The sequence below is a fragment of the Mustela nivalis genome (genome assembly GCF_964662115.1).
Source record: "Mustela nivalis genome assembly, chromosome: 13".
NCBI lineage: Eukaryota > Metazoa > Chordata > Mammalia > Carnivora > Mustelidae > Mustela > Mustela nivalis.
Genome location: NC_139032.1, coordinates 16,335,362 through 16,347,470, shown reverse-complemented (window position 1 = coordinate 16,347,470; position 12,109 = coordinate 16,335,362). Strand labels below are relative to the sequence as shown.

The following is a 12,109-nucleotide window of genomic DNA, read 5'->3' as shown; positions in this document are numbered from 1 at the left end:
TAAGCAAAGAGCAGTATTACTGACGTGTAATGCTGTTATATGGACCAAATGAGTTAATGGAAGAACAAGGAAACACTGAGGAATTCAAGAAGTATCTAATATATTTATAACAAACTTAGAATGAAGCCAAGACTGCATCTGGATTTTTTTCACAGGAAGAAGAATAAACTCCCTACTTATGTCCACCTCCTGGCTTGACTCCCTAGCCAAGCAGAATAGGTTTCTTAAAAATGTTCTTTATCTCTTGATTTGCAAACACTTGCAATCCCTCATTTTATGAATTGGTGGCTTTTGGTCCGAGGTTACTGGGGACAATGGTAACTCAGTATATTCTTTGTCTGAAATGCTCTTTCAATTTGTGGCACATCTCACTAGGAGCCAACATGGGGTAGATGAAAACAAAATGGCTGCAATGGAACCAACACCTGGACACAACAAATGGCATTTCCCAACATCCGAGCAGGTTTTTCTTGCCAATTATCAGCTGAGACTTGCAAAACGCTGCCCGGGCAAACACTGGATTTAGACATGGCCATGACTATTGGGGTTTGAGGCACCAGTGTCTCAGAAACCAGTGCCAAATCCGTTACATTCTTAAAATAGCAAACAATCTGGTGGTCGCTAATGGCTGTGATTTCCTCTGGAGCCACATTCCTCCCTTGGATGTCTTCAAGAACTTTTCTGCTCATCTCAGATAGCAGCTAGAGGCTTCCAGTCCCAATTCCCTTCCCCTTTTCTTCATCAAAAATTTACTAAGTGTCTACCATGAACTTAATAATAGCCACTGCGCTGGGAAGATAGAGGTTTCTCATGTCCTAAATCGTTAATGAATTTATTCCACAAATACTTATCTGCTTGCTTACTATGTGGCAATGGTGTGCAAAACAGAGGAACAGGCTAAATTTGGAATTCTGAGCTCTACATGGGGAGAGATGAATAAACACAGGACTGTAATGCACTGAAATAAGTCATATGAAGGGGCAGGATGCCAAGGTTAACAGCAGATGGGCTGGATCTGGTATAATCTGGAGCACCTGTGCTCTTATCTATATCCCGTTAGAAGAGGGGAATGTTTGGGGCGCCTGGGTGGCTCCGTCATTTGGCGTCTGCCTTTGGCTCGCCTTGTGATCCTGCTGTCCTGAGATGGAGCCCTGAGTCTGGCTCCTTGCTCAGCAGGGAGCATCTCCCTCTGCCCCTCCCCCTGCTTGTGTACTTTCTCTCTCTCTCTCTCTGCCAAATAAATAAATAATCTTTAAAAAAGAAAGAAAAAAGAAGAAGGGAAAGTTTCATTGGAACGATGCTTAAAAGTAACAGGGAAATTGAAAAATCCTTTCCCTCACTTAGATCTGTGTGATAGAATGGCCCCCAAATTGTGTATTTAGGGTTATACACTTTCTTGGCTGAGATGCTTCGAAGCTCAGAAGGTATGAACTATAATAATTTTCCTTCAAGTTACTCTTAAAAATCGAGGCTTTTCTATCAAGTTTTGGCCCAAGATGAACAACTTTTAGCAGAGGGAAGAAACGATAGGATATGCATGTTATTATTTGTTGCCCAGGGATGTTTCAATTTTGTCTTGTCTTACAAAAATAAATGAGATTTCAAAAGTATTCATCAGGAGGAGAGCGGAACAACGATTGGAGAAGGGATGGGGTGTTTTTTGAGAAAGAAATCTGTAACTTGGGAGAATCATAGAATTATACACTATCCAGGCTGGAGGGGACTTGCAAGTCCCTGGTAGGCCACGTGTAAGTGGGATGTAGGAATGATGGAAGGGTCAACCTCGGTAAAAGAATTCGGTAACTTGTCTATTTTTTAACATTCCATTTTCACCTTGAGGGCTTTGACATGAATACGGATGAAGTCAAGTGAGATCATCTCATCTGTTGTTGACTGCATTAGTCCAAACACCAAGTTCAGGTGAGGGGAAAGGAAGACAGGGTAGATAAACTATACCCACAATTGTAAATTATAGTACCTATTTAGGCACAGCCTTCAAATTCAGTCTCTAGTATGTGAACCAAAGCAAACTATGTAAACAAAAAAAGAGAGCTTGTTTTGTGTTCCTATCCATGCATATGTTAGCAGGAATCACGCACCATGTAACATTAAACTATATGATATAATAGGTAATATAGAAGACTCTGTAGTGTAAATGAGTCACAGGAAATACACTATGTGTACTGTGGTTTAGCTAGAATTACTATGACAACCATAACTTTTGCATTTCCTAATTTTTTTTTCAGTTTGAATTTGCAACTTAAATGTCACATTACCATAGGTTTTGGCTTTCCCTTTTCTGTGTAGTTCAAAAAGAAAAGTCACACACCAGTACTCCTGTTAAATCCTCATTTAATTAAGTGTACCTCCTGAACACATCACACTTGTTCAGGGATCAAACGTCTGGGTGGGTATCACTGCAGTTAAAATTTAAAAAGAGAGAAAGGGGAAGGAATGTCTTCAGTGAAGTCTTAAAATAGAATTTGCAGAAGACTTATACCATGTAGAATCATGAATCAATGTACTGAATTCTCCTCTTTCAGATATCTGTCTTCCATGTGATCCACTGGTAGAAGAATATAAGAAAACAGGGGACACAGTTTGACCCTCTTGGCATGAAATCTATGCATATATGACCTCCACAGAAATTTTATTTCGACATCATTCAGAAAGCATTAATAGGGAAGTGTCTCTTTACGATGTTGTTGCTTGACTTCATTGTATCCTACACCAGCTTTACGGAGTGAGCATTTTTCCCATGGTTTTATCAGAATCTGTAGATTTTAGCTATCTTTTCCTGGGGCTCAACCGTGTCACATAAAAGTTTATTGACTATGTTTGCTTGTCCCTTTGATCTCTTTATCAGAGTTCACCATTATTTCTGGTTCTTGCCTATTCCATTTTGAAAATTAACAAATACTAATTTAGTAATGTAAAATATATTGATATTTAATATAGTCCTAAGATGTATCCATGATCTTCAGGGTCAAACAGATATTTTGGGGGGCATCTACTCTGTGCTGCGTATCATCCTTCCCTCATCTACCCCCCCAAGACAAGTTAGAGATACTGCATGTGTATCTAGACCTTCTTCAAATGTGGGAGTTGCTGGGAAAGCAAAGATCTGAAAGGAGCAGATGGAATATTAGAGATTGAATTCACCTAGAGACTGACATAGACAAGATAGAACTTGTAGGGAAGCTGAGCATATCCCGTTGCTGACAAGAGACTGAGTAAAGGAGCACCACTGCCTCTGAGTCAAGCATCTGGGGCTGGGCTGGCCCACCATTTTGCCAGCATGGTCAGGAAAGGACTGGATGAGGAGCAGAGAAGAGTCGGGACAAGGTGGGAACTGCTGGGTTTCTGTGCATTCTTCCCCAACAGTGACTGCAAAGAAGTCTTTCTGAAAATAATGACTGCTGCTTCATTTTGTCCCCCACATATCATGCAAGTTTCTCCTTTGGCCAACTCTAACCAGCCACCAAAAGAGAAAGAGATCCCAGTTCCTTCGCTAACCAAGGTGCCTAGCATGAGTCCAATACAACACTGGAAACATCAGAAATAGTCACTGCTCCTGGGATGCTTACGGACTTCCGGCACGTGTAATGAAGTTCCAGGTGGGAGAGGTGAAGAAGTGAGTCCATGTGACAGTGCAGAGCTGTGTAGAATTATGGAGGGAAGAGTGTTGGAGTGACTCATGGACCTACAGTTTAGGGAAAGGAGAGAATAAGATGAAGAATATAATAATTCAGGTAAAGCATAGGTTGAGTCAAATGTCAAGGTCATATCAATGAGATGAACTTATTTCTATTTTTCGTTAAGAGAATCAAAGATAAGGAGGCAAGGTGACTTGTCCAAGGTCACACAGCTATCAAATATTAGAGCCATATTGTTTTTAAGGATTTTACCCATTTATTTTAGACAGACAAGAGAGAGAGAGAGAGAGAGCACGTGTGCATGCAAATGAGTGAGCGGAGGGAGGGGCAGAGGAAGTGGGAGAAGCAGATTCTGAAGTAAGCACAGAGCTTGAGGTGGGTCTCAATCCCAGGACCCTGAGATCATGACCTGAGCCAAAACCAAGAATTGGACGCTTAACTGAGCCATGCAGGTGCCCCCAGAGCCAGATTTTTAACTGTTTTCCTGAATCAAAGTCTCTATCTCCTGTACTGTTGCTGCCTTCTGAGGGGTCTCTTGATGGAAAGTCTTCCTTTACTCCGTAAACACTTTCTGAATGGTTACTCTGTGCACAACCTCATTAGCGACGGTTGGTTCTGGGAATAGAAAAAATGAGAACATTCTCTACCTTTGGGGAGCATATGATGTTGTAGAGGAGATACACACTAAATTAACTTAAAAGCAAGGCAGCCTCCTTCAAGTGCCATGGTAGCAAGACAAGTAAGTCTCAGTGGGAGCTCAAGAGAGGGCTTCACTGTGGCACCATCAAGTAGCTTTCGAGAGCAGAGCTATTAGAGTCAGAACACTTGTATCCAAATCCCAGTGCTACTACCTAATAAGCAATTTCTCCTTGAACCATCTATTCACCCTGCCTCAGTTACTGCAGTTATAAAATGGGGATGATAGGAATAGTACCTATAATCTGGATTAGTAATAAATATTAGCTGAGGAAATATTTTTAAAGTGCTGAGGTGCTGCTTAGCACATCCTAATAGTACGAACTAGAATTAAGAAAAAATTAAAATTCTAGCACTTAGTTGCCATGCAGAATAAATGAATAAAATAAAGGGAAAAAATAATAACAAAAGAATGTAGTTATGGAGAATTGCAAGGAATAAGCCATAGAAACCTAGGACCAAGACTAAAGATGAAACACAGAAAGCATGTGACTAATGAGTAGCCGTGAAAACTAAGTTAAAGTGCAAAGTATGTAGTGGTGGGGTGGGGGGTGAGAGGACAGATGGACATTTCTAATTATTTATCAAACTAGAATGAAGGCAGTTAGAGAGGTTGAGCTAATCAGGATCCAAGCCACAGTAGGAGAATGGATGAAACACAGCAGGTTGAAAAACTTTTCAAAGTATAAAAAGATGGGAGGTACAACCCATTAAGAAAGGTGGAAGGTCATCAGGACCAGCCCAGAGCTTCTCAGGCAGGGCTCTGGCATAGCTTTTGACCGTGATGGTGACACTGGGCAGTAGAGAACAGATAAGAAATTGTGAAAAAGACACCTGTGAGGACCTCAAGACACATGGTTACATACACTTTCAAGTCTGTGATGGGGATTTGAGAAAGGAGAGAAGTCAGCAGAGAGATACATTTTTATCCAGCTTAAAGAAAGCAAAGGGAAGCAGCAATGGGGAAGATCTGAAATCTTTAAGGACAAAGGACATGCATTTCCTATAGGATTATCCTTGATGGGTGAGGAGAAAGATGGCTTTTTCCAGTAGGAATCTAAGTAACTTTAAACACCTCTTGTAATTAGAAATTTAAAAATTTAAATAGATCACAATGGAAGATGAAAAATTCTTAAAAATGAATGATATTGAATATTCTGTTTATAAACAATTTGAAAGATTTTACTAAAGTGGAACTTAGAAACTGATGGTCTTAAAAGCTTATATTAAAAACTAAGAGAGACTAAAAATTAACAAGCCAAGTCTTCTACTTAAGAAGCGGGAATAACGGGGCACCTGGGTGGCTCAGTGGGTTAAGCCTCTGCCTTCAGCTCAGGTCATGATCCCAGAGTCCTGGGATCGAGTCCCGCAACAGGCTCTTGGCTAAGCAGGGAGCCTGCTTCCCCCTCTCTCTCTGCCAGCCTCTCTGCCTACTTGTGATCTCTGTCTGTCAAATAAATAAATAAAATCTTAAAAAAAAAAAGTGGGAACAAAACTAACACCAAAAAGTATAGAATAAAGAAGATAATATAAGAGCATAAGTTAATGAAGTAGAAAAGACAGAATAGAGAAGATGAACAGAGTTAACAGATCTATGAAAAGAATACATCTTCAAAAAGTATAGTAAGATTAGCTAACATCCAGCAAGAGTAATCAAGAAAAGGGAGTACAAAATAACAAGGATAATAAGAAATGAAAAAGGTCACAACTGCATAGCGAACAGAATTTTAAAAAATAAGAAAATAATATTGTGAAGAATTTTTTTGAAATAAAGTTACACAATTTTGGCACAATAGTCAAATTCTGGGATCTAAAAGAAATATAAAATATAAATATTGCTCTGATCATTAAAAGAACACTCAAAAATTTAAAGCCTTATTAGGAAGTTATATTGGCAAGTTTTAAACAAATCTTGTAGGGTCAAGGATGGAAAATATACACAAATGCTTCTAGAGGATAGGACAAAGGGAAACTTCTTTAATTTTGTGAGACTGGCATAAACTTGATATGATTTTCAGACATGAGGATAATGCAAGGAATGAAAATTTCAGGCCAATCACACTCATGAAATGTGGCTGAAATAAAAATACCAGCGATTAAAACCCAGAAATAAATTAAAATGATAATAAATCATGAATGACCTGGTTTCATGTCAAGAAAGTATGATTAGTTCGATACTACAAAAGTTACGTAATTCACCATACTAGCATATTCAAGGAGAAAGACTTCTGAGAATCCCAGTTTTATCCTTTGGTCAGTAGGAAAACTGGGAACAGGGGGTAACTTTCTAAATTGAAAAAGAAAAACTATGACTATTTCACAGCAAAGATCATGCTTGATAACGAAAAGATAAAAGATTTCTCCTTAAAATCAAGAATAGAGATATGCCCACTATCACCACTTCATAGGAGTGTGAAGGAAATAGAGAGGAAGAAATAAAATGCATAAAGATTGGAAAAGAATAAAGTGAATCTATAATTAAGTCCTGCTGGCATAATTATTTGCCCCCAAATCAAAACAGACTGATTAGTAGAACCAATAAAGGAGTTTAGCAAAGTTAACAGATAAAAGATCAATATGTTAAAAATCAATGACATTTCTAACTTGTAACAAAGAGTTAGGAAACAGACTTAAAATATACAACTTGGAAAAAGAACAAAAATGTAAAAACTTAGGAAGAAACTTACAGTATTTCCAAAAGGTAAAAAATAAAATTAAAAACTTTGCTAAGTTACATTTTTTAAATGTACAAATTGAGAAAATCGTATTAATGCATAAGAAGAAGTGATTATCCCAATTCAGTATAGAGAGTGAATGTAACTCCAATCATAATTTAGAAGTATTTTTCTTAGAACTTTTCAACATGATTGTATAATTTATAAAAGTCTCATTGAACAGCCAAATCAATTTTGAGGAATAAATAGGCAGAGGAACTTGCCCTACCAGATTATAAAGACCTTATTATAAATTTATAATAACTTATATAGTGTCATATTGGTTTAAGGATAGACAAATAGACCAATTGTGTCTGATAAAGGGTCTAGAAACAGACCTAAGTATATATGTAAACTCACTGTATCACAAAGCCAGTATTGCAGATCATTGGGTTAAAAAATGATTATTTAATAAATTCTGAGAAAATGAATTTTCCATAAGGAGAAACACAAAACAAACAGCAGCAAACAAAAAAAGAAATTGAATCCCTAACTCACACAATGTTCAAAAATTAATTCTACATGGCTTAGGGATTTTAATGTGAAGGTCAAATTTTAAAGCTTATGTTATAGAAACAGGTACATGAGCATACATTTGTGACTTTGGTGTAGAGAAGGACTTAAGACTTCCAAAATGGTAAACACAAATCAGTCCATTCAAATTACCCAATAGAAAAATAAAGTGTGTGTAGATAGAAAAACAGAAGTAAAAGCATTCATTAAATGCATAAAGAAATGCTTAACCTCACTAGCATTCCAACCTATAAAACAAAAAGTGTAACACAATGCCTTTGCACACCCACCATATTGGTAAAATTCACGAAGGCCCCACAATCCCCAGTGTTGGGAAAGGAAGTAATGTCGAGATCTCTCATGACAATCACTTACAAATGGGTAATGTGACTTCACTCCATAAAACTAAAGATGCATATGTCTTAGAGCAAGTAAATATATATATACTTATACCCTTAAGAATTCTTGCACATTTGCTTCAGGAGACATAAACAGAAAATTTGTAGTAACCACAATAATTGGAAACAAATCCAATATCCATAAAGTAACACACATAATGTTTTAGTATATCATACAACTGAATACGACAAACAAAAAAGAATAAAATGGAATCTTTCAGAATGACAGACTAAGGAGTCTGGTGGACCCTCTCCTCAGTAAAACAATTTAGTGGAAATTATAAAACACAAAAATTTAAAGTCCTTGGAAATTGTCTTAGTATAAACAGCAAAGGAGGAAATCTTCATTCAAGAAAATTGACTAAATCTCAGTTACGAATCCAGCAACATATAGAAAGCATCACACACCATTACCAAATGAGATTTATCCCATAAAGGTAAGATTAGCTCAACGTACAAAATTCAATTAATATAATACCCAATTATCAGAATAAAGGGGAAAAACATAGATGCAGAGAAAAGCATTTGAGAAAATCCAAACTGGGAATATAAATGAACTTCCTTAATCTAATAAAAACCATGAAGATTATATATGAAAAACTCCCAACTAACTATGATATTTACTGGTAGAAAACCGGATGCTTTCCCCCTAAGATCAGGAACAAGACAAGAACATTTGCTCTTCCTACTTTTATTCAACATTATGTTGGATATTCTAGTCAGAGCAACTAAGTAAGTAAAAGAAATAAAAGCTTCCACATTGGAAAAGAAGTAGTAAAATGATCTCTATGTGCAAATGGCATTTTTTTTTTATTTAGAAAATCTTAAGGCATCCCCTAAAAACTATTGCCATAAGATCATAGGATACATTACCATAAGATCATACCATAGGATACAGAATATAAAAAATCAATTGTAATTTTATGCACAGTGAACAATCTAAAAATGAAATTAATAAGCTGTCATTTTTAAAACCATCAAAAATCATAAAATACTTAGGAATAAACAACAAAAAAGTATAGATGTGTACACTGAAATCTTGAGAGCCTTCGTAAATGAAGAGACATTCCATGCTCAGTAATCGGAAATTTTAATATTTTTCAAACAGCAATACTTCCCACAAAGATCTACAGACTCGATGTAATCCCTAACACAATTTCTCTGCAGAAATTAAAAAGCAAACCCTAAAATTCATATGGAAATGTAAGGGAATGAGAGAGGCAAGACAATCTTGAACAAAGCTGGAGAAATCGTACTCCCCAATTTCAAAAGGTACTACAGAGGAAGAGCAATGAAGACAGTGTCACGCTGGTGTAAGGACAGATCTAGAGATCAATGCAATAGAACGGAGAATCCAGGAATAAACCCTCACCCTTTACAGTCAATTGATTTTTGACGTGGGTGACGAAACCATTCAATAGGGGAAGGACGGTCTTTTTAACGACCGGTGTGGGGACACGTGGAGAGCCACATGCAAAAGCCTGAAGCTGGACCACTAACACCAGTTACAAAAATTAACTCAAACTGGACCAAACCCCTAAATGTAAAAGCTAAAACTATAACCTCTTAGTAAAAAATGTAAGAGTAAATCATTGTGATGTCGGTTTAGGAACGATTTTATAAATATGATACTAAAAGCATAAGAAAAAAATCAATACACTATATTTTCCTCTGAACTTAAAAATTTTGTGCTTTAGGGGCACCTGGGTGGCTCAGCAGGTTAAGCCTCTGCCTTCAGCTCAGGTCATGATCTCAGGGTCCTAGGATCAAGTCCCACATCAGGCTTTCTGCTCAGCGGGGAGCCTGCTTCCCCCCACCCACCCTCCGCCTGCCTCTGCCTACTTGTGATCTCTTGTCAGTCAAATAAATTAATAAATAAAAATTTAAATAAAATTGTGCTTCAAATGGTACTGTGAAGAAAGTAACAAGAAAGACTCACAGAATGGGAGAAAATATATGCAAGCTGTAAATCTAATAAGGCACTTGTACAAAAATAGAAGCACTCTAACAAGTCAATAATAAAAAGATAATTCAGCTTGGGGGGCCGGGTGACTCAACTGGTTAAGCATCTGACTCTTGATCTCGGCTCAGGTCATGATCTCAAGCCCTGCTTCAGAGTCCGTGCTCAGTGGGGAGTCTGCTTGAGATTCACTCTCTCCCTCTCCCTCTGCCAACTGCCCGACTCTCTCTCTCAAATAAATAAATCTTCTAAAAAGATAATTCAGGTTAAAACTGGGCACCAATTTGAATAGACATTTATCCAAAGAAGATAAGCAAACGGCCAACAGTACATGAAAAGATATTCTACACCAAGTCATTATGGATACATGAATCAAAAGGACAATCAAATACCCTATACACTCACTAGGATAGATACATTAATGATATTTTTTAAATCAAGGTAGGCGTTGATCAGGGTCTGGAGAAATTAGAATCCTTCATACACGGCTGATGGGAATGTGTTATAGGTGAGTATTTTCCACTCAGATTTGTGGAGATGTCCTTGCTTTGACTTCTGACTTTTATACTTACTGATGAAAAGATTGCTGTCCATCTCATCATTTTCCTTGTTTATATCATGAATCTTTTAACCTTGATAGTTCGTATGAGTCAACTCTTTATATTTTTCCTCCCAAGTTTTTACTGGGATTTGAGTTTGGTGTCTCCTCTCTGGATCTGCTGTGGATTTTCGTCTGGAAAGTGTGCTCTTCTCTGAGGTGATTTGCTCTTAGTCATATATTATTGCTTTATTACTGCCCCTCCATTGGTTTTTCTTTCTGGAAATTCTCTTAGGTATATTGTAAAGCTTCTTATTATTTGCTCTATTCTCTTTAATAATTTCAATCTCTACGCCTCTTTTGACTTCTTGGTGATTTCGAATTATCAATGTTTTCGTTAATATTCTCTTCAGCTGCCCAATCGTCTCTTCAACCCATTTAATGAGGGCTTCTTCTTTTCCAGTCTATGGTCTTCGTCTGTTTGTAAATTGTTTATAAATTGTTTGTTAAAAAAAAAAGGAAAAAATTCCCTTGTAGTTTTAATTTCTTCCTTCCTTTCTGAATATTTTATATATCAAGGCATGCATAAGTTTATTTATAAAAATTTTAATTCCAATATAATTCACTTACAGTGTTATATTTGTTTCAGGTGTACAATATGGTGATGTACCGCTTCTGTACACCACCCTGTGCTCATCACAACGGGCGCGCCCTTGAACCCCCATCACCTATTTCACCCACCTGTCCTCCCACCTGCCTCCCCTCTGGTAACCATCTGTTGCTTTTCTATAGTTACGAGTCTGTTTTTTTGGTTTGGCTTTCCATAGTTTTCTTCCTTTCTTCGTTTGTTTTGTTTCTTAAATTCCATGGGAGTACAATCATATGGTATTTGTCTTTCTCTGACTTACTTCGCTTAACATTATACTCTCTAGCTCCATCCATGTTGTTGCAAATGGCAAGATTTCATTTTTTATGGCTGAATAATATTCCATATAGGGGCACCTACATGGCTCAATCAGTTGGGCATCTGACTCTTGATCTCAGGGTCATGAGTTCAAGCCCTGCATGGAGACTACATAAAAATATTTCATATATATATACATATATATGAAATACATATATATGAGTTTATGATTCATAATATAAATAAAGAAATTTAAGAAATTTAAGAATTTTAAGAAATTAAGAAATTTAAAAAATTAAGAAATTTAATATATATATTAAATATATATTAATTCATAAATATATATGAAAAATATTTCATATATACACACACATATATATACATACCCACATACATATAATCACACATATATACATATATATATGTATATATACATATACCACATCTTCTTTCTCCATTCATTTTTCAATGGACATGGGCTGCTTCCATATCTTGGCTACCATAAATGATGTGGCAATAAACATAGGGTTTCATGAATTCCTTTGAGTTAGTTTTTGTAGTTCTTAGATAAATACCCAGTAATACAATTGCTGGATTATAGCGTAATTCTATTTTCAGCGTTTTAAGGAATCTCCATACCATTTTCCAGAGTCAGGGCACCAATTTACATTTCCCCCAACAGTGCATGAGGGTTTCCCCTTTTCTGCAACCTCACCACCACCTGTTGTTC

General features: G+C 36.8%; 1 protein-coding gene across 2 annotated transcripts in view; it reads right to left on the bottom strand.

The window, feature by feature from the left end:
- Window positions 1–12,109, bottom strand: part of LOC309845952 (uncharacterized protein) — a 90,532-nt gene that overhangs the window by 43,787 nt on the left and 34,636 nt on the right. For both annotated transcript variants that reach the window (XM_082694501.1, XM_082694502.1), the window contains exon 4: window positions 3,588–3,703. In XM_082694501.1, coding sequence (XP_082550627.1) covers window positions 3,588–3,703 — 116 coding nt within the window. The remainder of the gene's footprint in view (window positions 1–3,587; window positions 3,704–12,109) is intronic.